General features: G+C 32.6%; 1 protein-coding gene across 4 annotated transcripts in view; it reads right to left on the reverse strand.

The window, feature by feature from the left end:
• LOC106457974 (putative extracellular sulfatase Sulf-1 homolog) overlaps positions 1 to 13,558 on the reverse strand; it is a 90,534-nt gene that overhangs the window by 44,148 nt on the left and 32,828 nt on the right. For 2 of the 4 annotated variants that reach the window (XM_022384074.1, XM_013917421.2), the window contains exons 2-4: positions 7,296 to 7,641; positions 5,871 to 6,110; positions 5,081 to 5,402 (exon numbers count right to left, since the gene is read on the reverse strand). In XM_022384074.1, the coding sequence (XP_022239782.1) occupies positions 5,081 to 5,402; positions 5,871 to 6,110; positions 7,296 to 7,593 (860 nt within the window). In that variant the 5' untranslated portion in view covers positions 7,594 to 7,641. Of the gene's footprint in view, positions 1 to 5,080; positions 5,403 to 5,870; positions 6,111 to 7,295; positions 7,642 to 9,747; positions 10,127 to 13,558 lie in introns of those variants that run through there. The other 2 variants (XM_013917422.2, XM_013917423.2) reach the window with 2 other exon arrangements.

The following is a 13,558-nucleotide window of genomic DNA, read 5'->3' on the forward strand; positions in this document are numbered from 1 at the left end:
CAAATCACATTCTGTTTTTGTACTTTACATTGAATGTTTTTGGAATTATGAATTTATCAGAATTCAATAATGTAGTGCAGGTCAGATGAAAAAGCACTATGATACAAATTACCCATAAATCTTTTTTGGTTTACTTCTAAATAAATTTTAAACTACATTTTGCACTCCATACAGATTAAAGTGTAAATACAGTAAACTTTTAAGGTTGTTTATTTTTATTTTATTTAATAGATAATGCAAACAGTTATTTTATTTGCTTTTTTTCAATAGTAACAAAATATATTACCAGTGATTATTGCAAAATCGTTTAACTTAAGAAAGAGTAGAGCTTATTTATAAAATCTGACAAAAATACACAAAAGGAATGCAGTACAGTATAAACTACCCCTTTATTGTTCTTATGCACATCAATACATTTATATACTTACATTCATCATCATTATCATACAATAATTATGCTTGTCAGTATGTATTACAAGCATGCAGAGTAAGACTTTTACCCAAGAAAAGCAGGGCAGATGCGTTATGCACTTGACAATAACTAGCCTGCCGGTAGCAGGGAGCTGCAAAGCTCAGTGAGCAAATCACTAGTACTGCTCTATGAATGAAGAAATAACAAGAAAAGGCAGATGTAAATATACTTTAACCATTTTGTACAACAACATTAAAAGCTTAAAGTTTTTAAAAAGGTAGGATGTTAGGTCATAGACTAATTTTAAAAATTTATTTATCGATAGTATTGAGTACAGTAAACTTTAGTTAGTTTGTTTCTTTTTGAATTTTGCGCAAAGTTAAATGAGGGCTATCTGCACTAGCCGTCCTTAATTTAGCAATGCAAGACTAGAGGGAAGGCTAGCAATCACCACCCACTGCCAACTCTTGGGCCTCTCTTTCACCAACAAATAATGGGATTGACCATCACATAATAACACCACCACAGCTGAAAGGGCGAGCATGTTTAGTGGGATGGGGATTCAAACTCATGACCCTCAGATTGCCAGATGAGTAAAGTTTAGTTCTAACTAAAGTAAAAACCGTACAGGTTACAGTGTTAATTTATCTCTATCAAATATCGGTGTCTACAATTACAATTCGTTTGCATTATTCTGGAAATCTTGTATTTAGAGAAGTACTGTTGCAATAAAGATACTAAATTGACTGCAAATATTTTGCAGGTCTCTGCTAGTATACTATAATTTAAACAGTTAAAGTCTGAACTAACAAGAATTTTTGGTTCTAGTGCCTTTATATTCCTTTTATGAGCCTCATATTTCACACATATGTAGGATTTGTAATAACATTAAAATATTTCACTTCAGTTTGAAAGATTTAAGTTTGTCTTAATAATATACCATGTATAAAATCTATATTAAATCCAAATGCCATAATAATTTTTTGTGAAAAATGTTACAAAAATCAAAATCAGAATTTTTAATAAGTAGAATCACTAATGAAGCAAGGAGAGTTTTACAAATAAAACAAAGCAGTTAAGAAGGATATAATTTTTTTTCTATATTGAAACAAATCAAATATTGATTTAGTATGTAGACAGAAGTATTAAAGTAACTTACTGTATTTTTTTATTAAAGAAAAGTGAATAATATTAAAATGTACATATATAAATGTGAATGTACATAACATACAGCAAAATAATTGAAATATTTGAAAGTATTAAGATTCCAACATAATTTATATGCTTAGGAATTTTTTAAAGGTAATCTCTCATAAACTGGTAAAACATTAATTCTACAATGGTGTTTAATTTCCAAATCTCAATCACTAGAGGAATTTAATATTCATTGATGTAAACACTTCATAATAATACCTATCAACAATAAACAATAAATAATTTAATAAATAGCAATAGGTTACTACCAACCGATTGCCTCCCTGTGGTTGGTGGTTCAAAATTATAAGTGGTATTACAACTGGACTGAACATTAAAAACATGCTGCTATGAGACTCTGTAATATGTAAAAAAGAGTGTCTGCACTTTGGCCAGTGTATTAAAGTTAACATTTTCCCAGTGTAATGGGTGACTGCAAAACCCTATTTTTAAAATCTGGCAAGTATAAGCCAAAGAAAGGAGCAGAACACTTCTTTAGTGCTGGCTGTTTCCACAGTAGTTCATGGAATTGGTAGTCTGGATTGGACAATTGAGCAAGTATTTATACCATAAGGATACTTAAAGTAAGGAATACCCCATCTCACAATAGGCACTGGTATAGCCAAGGAGGATGGTTTGATAACTTTCAGTTATCCTGGCTTGAAGCAGATTTTTTGAAATAAATATATCCTTGAAAGAAACACTAACCACCTGGTGAGATCCTAAAAAATGTCAAGGAGAGTTGAGAAAGAAAATGTACTTATTCTTTTCAAAGATAGTGCGTTAATTGAAGAATGGCTCCAGGTGAAATTCGAATCCAGCAGGAGACGAAACAGCCAGATGATGTAGCTAATGATAGATGAATGTTTGGGGAGTAATACACATTCCAATCTGGAGGATTTTGTCCAAAGGCTGGCAAAAATGGAAAGCAAGAAAAAATGAGTTGGGTGATGAATCAAATGTAAAAAAAAAAAAAAAAAAAGAAAGTGAAATAGCCTGCGAGCATCCACATCCATAGACGAATATGCCAAGTGGAAGAGTGAATGGACCCATTCAGTAAGGGTAGAAGGATGGCAGGTACCCCGAAACAGAGAAGTCTATGATAAGCAATACCAAACAGCCTGAACAAGACAAGAGATTATCTGGGTCTGAACAATAATACAGGTGAGAGACAGAAAGTTCAGTCCAAGAAGAGGAGCATAGAAGTGCAGTGGAAGAGGGAGTGAGAAACATCATTAGATAGACATCTGAATAATGTCAATTGCAGGCAAGAAGGAGGAGGAAGAGGAAATAAATCTGGAGAGAAAGTCGGTACAAAGAGCAAGAAGCCAATGGCTTAATGGGGCACATATGTGAGCATGCAAAACCATAGCAATGTTCCAGTTAGACATGCAAGTCAGGTGAGAAGGTCAGGGAAGAACAAAGGAGAGAGAAAAGGCAAAATGCAATGGAAATGGCCACCAGATAACCAACAATGGGGAGACTGACAATCCATGGTCTAACAGCCAAGTGTAATAGCTGAAAGGTAGTTCCCAGTAGGATAGCCAGGAGGAAAGGAGTGGCAGGCAGACCAATGACGAAAGACCAGCCACTTTCAGTGAAAGACACTGTGGAGGGACAACAGGAACATGACAAGAAGAATGCCACACAATTGGTAAGTTCAACTCAAAAGGTGATGGACCAGACAAATCCCATATGTGAAGATTGAGAAATAATATCCCTTGATGAAAAAAAAAAAGTGAGGTTTAAGTAACAGAGAGAATATTGGGCAGAGGAAGGGGGGGGGGGAGTCTGGATGCTAAGTGAAGAAGCAGAGGAAACCAAGTTTGAGCCGGCCAAAGAGTCACCAACAATAAGACCTGACAAGGAGTATTGTGTATCAAGGTAAGAACCAGAGGGAGAAGATGAAGAGAAAGATAGGCACGTAGAAAGAGTTAAGACCAGGCTTGGCTGAGAGCACTGACAGTCAGAGCCAATGGATGAGGAACAGGGGAGTAGAAGAGAGGAAGCCTAGAGTTGAGAAAGGTGGCAAAGGGGTGTATGAAAGGTGTCCAAATGAGAGCAAACTCAACAAAAGACCTGGGGGTGTAGAGCCGGTTTCATTGATAGAATGCAGACTGGCTGAGAGAGGCAGTCCACCACAAAGTTCTTAACTCCTGGCAAATGACAGACAATAAGACAAACCCAATGTGAATGGGCCCAGAACAGTACATTCAACATCCAAAAGCAAAGGATCCTGGAATGGGTGTTTTCTGAATGGTTGGTGTAAGAAATGATAGAATTGTCATGGACCAAACAGAGGAGTAAAGACAAGGTAAATTCCAAGAACTGGGGGCATGGAACAGAAAAATGAAAAATATTAAAGGACACAAGCAAAAGACAAAGAATGAAACATACCTGACAATGAAATCAAGAAAGATATTAGAAGGTTAAGGTCATTCATAAAATGGTATGGCACTACTGAAAGAAAATCAGGTTAAATTCATAGTCAATTAGACCATTTCTGACTGAGGAGAAAGATCTTCAGCTGACGGGATGGGACTGGTAGGCCAAATAAGCTTGTGGTAATCCAGAACATGTTAAACAATGGCTGCAACATCCCCAACAGTTAAGTCATAGTAGAAATAAAGCTTGTGTGTGTATAATAGCATCACTCATACAGGACTGAGTACAAGTCAACATCATGTGAGAATTCATAATAAAAAAAAATAAAGCTTTTGAAGAAAAAGCCAAAGAAAATGAAAATAAAAGTTTCATTAACAAATTCAAATCTCAAACTGAACTCGGCGGAACAATTTTGATCACGTCTGTTCAATGCAATGCTGAGAAGAAGAATGAAGTTATTGCAAGTGCATAGAGGAAGGTACTGCCCATGGAAGTAGTGTCATTCTCCTTTGGTGGAGGGCTTTTGTCACATGATGACATTATCATGCACCAGAACAGTTGACATTAAGCATGTGAATTTAGATAGGAATTACCTTAAGGCTAGTGGCATGCAAATTTCACAGGCATGAGGTAGTTAGCATTTGTGTGTGCAGAGCCTCCTCTAGCATGTAACAACAACCATAATCAACCTTGAAATCTTAGAGAACATTTGCTTGGTTATAATGTTATGCAACACAATTAATTAAATTTTATATTAATTAGAATAAGGATTTGTGCTACACCATTATGTTTAAGTGTGAATGTGTTCTAAGCAACTGAAAAAAAAATGTAAAAGTCAAGAGAAAAAAAAAATTGTTTTTTTTTATCACTTTGAAAGTTAGTGAAAACATTAAGACTTGCATATTTGAATGTTTTTATATTAGTATTCACTAATGATAAGTGACAGGTTAAATCATAAGGCTTAATTATTTCTATTAATTGAAATATACTGGTCTACACTAAATGATATGTAGTTTCAAAGTACAAAATTTATGTAATTCAGAAAACTATCTTCTAAATTAATGACTAAAATATTACAAAAGTATTTACCTATGGGTAGTAATGTTATGGAAGAGATGATAATATTGGGGAGCAGAATCTTCAGGCCCATGTGGGGAAGGAAAAGACATTACCAGCATGACAGGCTTGTTGGCAAAGTGTTGTTTTGATAGTCGTAAAAACTTCACACTATCATTAGCAATCAAGTCAGGGTAGTAATCTTGATAATAATCATCACCATGTTTGATTTTGCTGCCATTCATATTAATTGTATAGTTGTAGAATCTTGAGTTCCTTATCAAACCTGCCCATTCTCTCCAACCAGGTGGTATGTAGTTACCATTATATTCATTCAGATACTTGCCAAAATAAGCTGTAGAAAATAAAAACTTAAAGAAATATAAATTATAAACTTACCTAATGATAAAATACTTCAAAAATACAGAAAGGGTTGTGAAAGGACATAACAATTATGGGTTATAGGTATAAAGAGAGGTTGAAAGAAATATATTTGTCATAGTGACTTGTTACAAGTGATATTACATACATACAACAAACACTCAGTTTGAAGACATGTATCAGACAAATATATAACAGAATAACAACTTGAGATTAGTTATTTATATATGTTGTTTAATGGCTCAAATTTTGAGAGTCAGGCTGATGCACGATCATCTCATATAATAATAACAGAATAACAACTTCAGATTAGTTATTTATATATGTTGTTTAATGGCTCAAATTTTGAGAGTCAGGCTGATGCACGATCATCTCATATAATAATAGATCAAGCTCTATAAGGTTATGATCAAAAGCATAACATAAGGCTGGTTGAACCCACCTGTTTGGTACCCAGCATTACTTAGGTAAGTAGCAAATGTCCTTGTCTCATGCTCTTGTTGCCACTGTGGAGAACTGCAGTTGTCATTGTTGGTGTAAACATTATGGTTGTGAACATAAAGACCAGTTAACATTGAACTTCGAGAAGGACAACACATTGGAGATGTTACATAGGCATTTGGAAAATGAGCACCACCTTCCCCAAGTATTCTCAAGGTTTTAGGCATAAAGTTCAAAGATCCTGTTCAAAGATTAATTTTCATAGTAAAATGAAGCATACTTTCTTGTAATAATAGAAAAATTTTGCTGTTTTTTAATTGTTCTATAAATAGTCAAGATTTGTTTAGATTATAAAAAAAAACAATACATGTATTGATTTTAAACTTCATTTGTGGATGAAACAAAATTATAGAATACAATTTTTATGTACATTGTTAACAGAGAAAATTTTATAATAACAATAACCCAAAGAAGAGATAATGACAAAGAATCCTTGCTATTTTATTCCCTGTTTCTTCATAGAATGAATTTAATGTCAATATGATTCAATTTTACGATTACTACAAGAAGGAAAATAATTTTTTTTTTTTTTTTTTTTTTTTTTTAAATCACAGTATGTGCTTATCACAACAGTAAAAAGACTTAATATAATTTAGAATAAAAAGATAACTGCAAAGAACATCAAGTGCAATTTAACAAGTCATGATCTTTTTTTTTTTGTTTTTTCTCTATCATTACTCAAGAACTTTAATATGCTAAAATTTGTAAATTGAAGTTCTTTAACCAAAACAACTACATGTAGGTTTGGCACAGCTAATCATACTGATTTTTCTTTACACATTAAAACATTTTGGTAAAGCTTTAATGATATATGATATTTTTTTAGACATACAAATAATAAAATTTTAAAAACTTTAAGATACTTAAAACAATTAAGTTTCTTACAATAATTATTGTTTACATAACATAGGTCAATTTTTAGAATTAATTACTGAGCCTCTTGTTATTCCCACAACCCATTTCAAGCTTATTTTATACCAGAAAATTCAATCCAGTTTGTTCCTTTTCACTTTTGTCAATTCAGCCTACATTAAACCTGAGAAATACATATTCTCTTTCTCCTTTCTAACTGTACCCATAGAATTAAGGTCTAGTTGCTTTTGTTATGTAGAAGAACATATCTTTAGCCATCAAAAATTAAAAATAGTTATTCTACAATATTTTTTTAAGCACTATTGATCTTGTTGTATTATCAAGTGCTTCAAATATATTTACAGTAAACTTAACAGACTGATTTTTTTTATTTATATATTTATATATATATATAATAAGAACTTTGTTGGTTAACTATGTGCAAATATTGTGCATTCTCTGTGTTTATGATTCTTATGTTGAATAATATCAGTAGCTATTCCAGTCTTCTTACCAAGTTCTACATCTTGGTCATCAGTTATCACAAGAATTATGTTTGGTTTTTTATCCATTGATCTTCTTAACTGATCATTCCTCCTTTCACTGCGCAATAAAGAAAACTTGTTTTGTCTATAGCTAGGATGGTGAGAGCTTTTCCTTCCATTAGCTGGCCAGGAAACTTGATCATGTAACAGATCTGATTCATATGAAGTATCATCTTGATTATGAATTCTTTTTGAATGAACAACCACTCCAACATCACTGATGACAATCCAAATCAAAACCAGATACAATGGTTTCTTTAAAGTCATGTTAGAGTGAAGAACAGCTGAATGACTCACTATTCCTCAGATCACACTCTGAAAAAAACAACAAAAAGTAACACTGTAGTTAGAAACAGACCAAACTAACATTTAACATGTCAATATAAAGGAAAGAAGGAATATTTTTAAGAATTAAAATATATTGAATGATTCCTATAGTACAGAAAGCAGATAAACTAGTGAGAAATTTTTAATGAGTTAGTAATATTGCAAGGAATTATTTGAGGGCCAATTACTGCAGTAAATAAAACAAAAATGACTTATAGCAAAAAAATATCAGACGTTCAAGTTATGTTATTAAGTACCAACTTTAAAGAGTAAAAAGTTAATGTAGCTAGAGATAATAAAACTATCCATTCCTTCAATATCATGAAAAAAAGACATGCAAATTTAATGTACTAAGATACTGCAATAAAACAGATAAATAGCACTTTCTTATGAAAAAGAAGATAGAAGAACATATATATATTGACTCACAGTAAGTATTATATACTGTTATAAACTGCTCTCTTTTAGCTTGATAATAATTTAAAATAGTCCCTCAAGTAGGGTTTAAAAGAACTTGGTGATGAAATATAGCTTTGATATGAAAAAAAAATGTAGGAACTTCATTATAAAGATAATTTAAAGATATGATACCAAGTGATATAAATTAAAAAACTATTAGTTATTTACATTTCCAGTCAAAAACAGAATACACTTTCCTTTAATGAACTTACTCTCCTTACTCTTCATGAACCCCAAATAACACATTCTCTACAATTTATGAAAAAGCACAATTTCTGATGATTCAAAAGTGATGTATGCAGCTAACGCTAATCAAAAGTTAAAAATATTTTATCTACAATCAGAGTCAGATTTAGTTATCAGAGACTCCAAAAAAAGGAACCTGAACAGACTAACCTCCATCCCAATTGAGATTAGTTTTCATTGTATAAGCTTTTGAATACCCTCTTGTGCCACTGTACAACTTACTTAATTTGGAAGATAAATATTGCAGCTTTAACTAGCATGATCAGAAATTCAAACTCTGAAACAGCAATTTAAAAAAATAAGTTTTGTATTTTCACCAGACCCCTTCCTGAAAACTGGCACTGCCTAAAATAGCTAATTATTTACATGTAAAACATCTCTCTCACTCTTATTATACTTTGGTCAAACACACACACACACAAACATATCAGTGATGTAAGCTTATCTTGCTTCAAAAACAATGTACTCCGTTTTCAGGAAGTAGTTTTATATAAACTAATCTTCACATATATTCCATTCACCAATCCAAAACAAGGGTTTTTCCTCTGAAACTCACTTGAACTAATCTAATAACATGGTTGACTTATGCTTAAAATTAAGGATTATCAACCATCATGAAATGCTGTTCAATGGATGATACTCAATGATATTTTTAAGTATCTAGCACCTTTTAGTTTTTCAAAATGTGTACTTAATTCTTCTAAGCTATATACGTATAAACGAAATGAAACCTTTAGTAAATCAAAACTAACAACTTACAAGCACAACTTCTCCAAATTTGTGCTTGGAAAGTCACGATTATCAACATATCCATTATGTCACGAGTAAGCAGATATGGCTGTTAATTTTAATTTTATAGATTGTATTGTTTCTGTTGATAAAGGTTTATCTCAGTAAAATAATTCTCAGATAAATGAAAGACGCATAATTCTTGCTTCGGAAAAAATATGACATTTGCAGAAAGTAAGGAGTGCAAAGCTTACCGATGGCAATAACGAGAAATGAAACGGAGGACTAGGGGTATGCAGTTCTAACAGATGCCGCTGCAGAGCAGGTACAATGTATCACACAGTTAGTAGCAAAACGCAAGTCTAACTTCTAAGCAAGGCCGGTACACCTATGCTTAACTTACAATGTTACATGACTTAACGAGAAAATGAAATAAAAGTAATTTATGATCAAAAGTCATATTTCGTCGAATTCAGGACTTTACATTGAAGGTATACAATGACAAGTTTTAACAAAAATATTACCACGTGGTTTTATTCATTTATTTGAATAGAAGGCTAGTTACAAATACAATAGTAACGACATAACCATTTTGGTAGTTGCTAGTCTACCATACAGATAAACAAGTAAATACACTATCCAAAAAATTATGTAGCGTACCTCTTACTAATGCTCATATAACCATAAAATATTGCTAAAAAAATACAAACTTAGCAACAAAATCATTCCGACGGGTGGATCCATCAACGTAATGACATATCACGCATACACCAAGGCTAAAAATGTCTTTCTGTGATCTTTCATGTCATCACAACTTCGCGGTTTTTATGGATTATACTAGTTATGCTCCTCCTACGCCAGGAACGAGGAGGTCGTGAGCCCACGCACACGAATGTTATCTTGACACAGTTGTCTGGATTATTGAGTGTTACGTAGTGCCACCATTACGTGACAAAGTACCAACTCCTATGTATCGAGTAAAATGAAACTCATTTTAAAATGCAGGAACTATTATCTTGACAGAGTATAAGAAATAAAAAGTAAATAATCTTATCACACGTAAAATGCATAGTGGCATGCTATGTGTAACGTGACTAACTTATCTACTTTACACTTCAATTCACAACTTAATTTTATATAACCGAACGCATGAAAGAGAAGTGTTGTAATTAACGCGACTCCTGCAATGTTCGCTTATGCTCAGATGTCTAAAATTGTTTACATCGTTTTTGTTTTGTATTTAAGTTCTGTAACAGACATTACTATTATATTTATATAGCTAAGAAACAATCAACAAAGCATAATCAAACACCTGGTTCCGTGATAAGTTATTTTTATAAAAATAATGTATTTTCGGATTTTCATGTTTGTTTGTTTTTTGTTTTTTTATTCGTGATTGAGTCTAATACAAATGCTATTTTTACAGATAACTTATTTAAATAATGTTTGTTTGGATTTTATATTTTCAGTCATTCAACCAAATAATGCATAATAATACAACTTCACTTTGACTTGTTATAGTGCTGGTATCGTTTAGTTAAATTCCCGATTACCCAATAAAAAAGTAGTAAGCTAACATCAAATATCTTACTGAAGATCAGTAAATTTAAAACCTCGACTATTATTGGTTTGATTATTTATCCTTTTTAAATAAATATGTTAAGAAGTTCTGTTTTAGATTTTAGTTACTACGTATACGTTTATCCTTGTAAAAGTTATTGTACAATGATATTTACTACTGGTGGAATACCGTTTCTTCATATAACTACTTCGCAGGATGTGGATGAATCTTCACCAAAATTCGTATGGAGGTTCATTAGGTCCATTCGGAGATGCATACAAATTTTCAGTTTTGAAATTTTGTGTTTTTTTTTTATGGTCGATTTTGCATTTGTTTTATTCACTACTTCGCACCCCTGTAGATGAATCTTCATGTAATTTTGCATGAAGGTTTGTTGGGCCTATGCGGAGGTACATGCAAATTTGCGGTTTCATATTGTTACGACAGCGGAAGTCACGTGAAACTGGAAGCATGCGCGCTGGAGTTTCTAGAAGGATCATGACTGCTCCTGGCAACTAGTCTTTTCTAGGCGCCCTCTATTTTAGTATATAAGCCCGGCAAATAAAGCGGAGAAATAATTGCAGATAGATGGAGATAGAGACAGATAATTGAGTCAAATGAGCGGTAGTGATCGTAAGTAAAGTGCGTGAATCGTTGTGAATTATAGCGTGTGTTTAAGTTAAAGTGACTGTGGAAATTATGTGTATTGCAAAGTTGTATTGAGAAAGAATAAACCAATTTTATTTAAGAAAGGACTTGTATCGATGAAGTTCCTCGGGAAGAATTTATACCGGAAATTAACAAACGACCAGATACGTAACAATATTGTGTTTAGCAGTTTTTGTGGCCGTTTTCTTTTTAAACAACATATAAAGGAAGCAACTAAATTTTCTAAGATAGCCTTTCATTGATAATGAATTTACATAACTACTGTATAGGGTACAGTACTCCAGCTAGTAAACGATTAAAATTATACTGAGCCAAATACACACACAAACACTATGGGCATGTTTTTGTACATCTTTCCAAGATCCTCCCTGTCCAACCAGTTAGCACATCAATTTTTCTTGGGTCGGGCGCAGATATTTCGTGCGTAGCTTTGCACGAAACTTCTAAACAAACAATATATCGTAAATCGAATAAAAAAAAATTGATGGCCTTCTTCTGTATTTACTACTCAAAAAAAATATTTGAAAATGCTTTAAAATATGATTTAACTGGCTCTAATATTTCATCGCTAGAAGGCATATTGGAAAGATATTTCCGACTGTGCAGAAAGTTTTCCAATTTATCAAAAATGTTTAAAAGTATCGTCATATAGCTTCTTCTGTCCAGCATGCTCTACATACATTCATAAATCAGAATTCAAGATTACTGAAGAAAATAGCAGTTATACATTTGAACCGATAGTTTGTTGGTTTTTTAAAATTTGCTTCCAAATTTATTTTCTGCAATGTGTACTTATACACTATTCAAAATTTACCAGGGATCACAGTTTCTTAGCGCTAGCAAAACGTAATACTCATTATTGAGTTTTGTTTTTCCTAGCCTGTGTGGCACATGGGAAGTAGCAAGATTTAGTTTCTAGTGGGTATTTTCACTCCTTGTCATTTATCTGTTACTATCTCTCCTGTGAATTGTAGACTTCTCCAATAACAGATTTTTGCCAAGTAGAATACTTTATGATACGTGGTTTATTTTTTGTTTGCTAGGAGTTTTGTGAGGTTCATCACTCGCACTTTGACTATTACAGCCCAATCACGTATCAAAATGAATTTAAGTTTGAAATAATTGTAACGTAGCCTCAGTGTACTACAAGCTTCAAAAATTTTAGTCTCTAGCTTTTGGAGTGATGAGCAGTTCTGTTTTATAACTGATTAAAGTTTTTATTTAACATACACATGCGTATGCCTGCACAAATCTTTGGTATTTTATTATAATAAATAATATTTCATAAATAATATAATCACTAACTATAAAAGAGAAAAGGGTTATTCCCTTTGTCACTGTCGAGAATGCTTTCCCGCTCGTTTTTTGGTTATGCTCAACAACATCGTCGCTTACCAACAAAACTATCACCTGGTTATTCTTAGGCCAACTATGGTGTTTATGTTGAATGTTCAAATTTATGTCGATTTGCTAGAAATACGTTTTATTCTTTATTTTTTTTATAACTTCGGTGATGCAACATCAAAATAGTTTAATTCGGAAGCTAAGACGTGAGTTTGTAGCCGAAAGCAAAATAAAATGTACAAAATTATGTTTCAGCTAATATATATATTAGGCCTAATGCTTAAATTAGAATACAAATAGGCGTACTATTACTACTCAGTGTTTAAAAAGTTAAGTAGTCAATAGATATTAATTATTAAACAATCTTTTGGTATTTTAACATATTACGTACTTGACCTTAAAACAAAGAAAAAATAAACTGCCAAATATTCTTTTATTCATCGTGCAGTCGAAGTCTACACCGTTTTGTACTTCCTGACCTTAAATACAATGAAAAGGCTCAAGAGTGCTATTTAAGTCTCTTTCAAAGTGCACAAGTACTTTTTTTAGCGTAGTTTTTGCTAAAAATGTGGCGATTAAAGAATTACTTCAAGACTGATGAAATAAGTGAAGAAGGGTATAGACAAGTTCGTTTTAGTTAAATTCTACAAATTTCGTTAATCATCTAACAATGTTTTTCCGTCATTATTAACCTGCTTTAATACTAGTGTGTGTGTGTGTGTGTGTGTGTGTGTGTGTGTGTGTGTGTGTGTGTGTGTGTGTGTGTGTGTGTGTGTGTAGTATATATATATATATATAGTAGTAGGTCGTCGTCTACTACTACTACGTACTAGTAGGTCGGTACGGTACGTAAGTTAAAGGTTAAGTAAGTGTCTCCGTCCTTCCTACTACGTACAC

The sequence above is a fragment of the Limulus polyphemus genome, unplaced genomic scaffold (assembly GCF_000517525.1).
Source record: "Limulus polyphemus unplaced genomic scaffold, Limulus_polyphemus-2.1.2 Scaffold399, whole genome shotgun sequence".
NCBI classification, from domain to species: domain Eukaryota; kingdom Metazoa; phylum Arthropoda; class Merostomata; order Xiphosura; family Limulidae; genus Limulus; species Limulus polyphemus.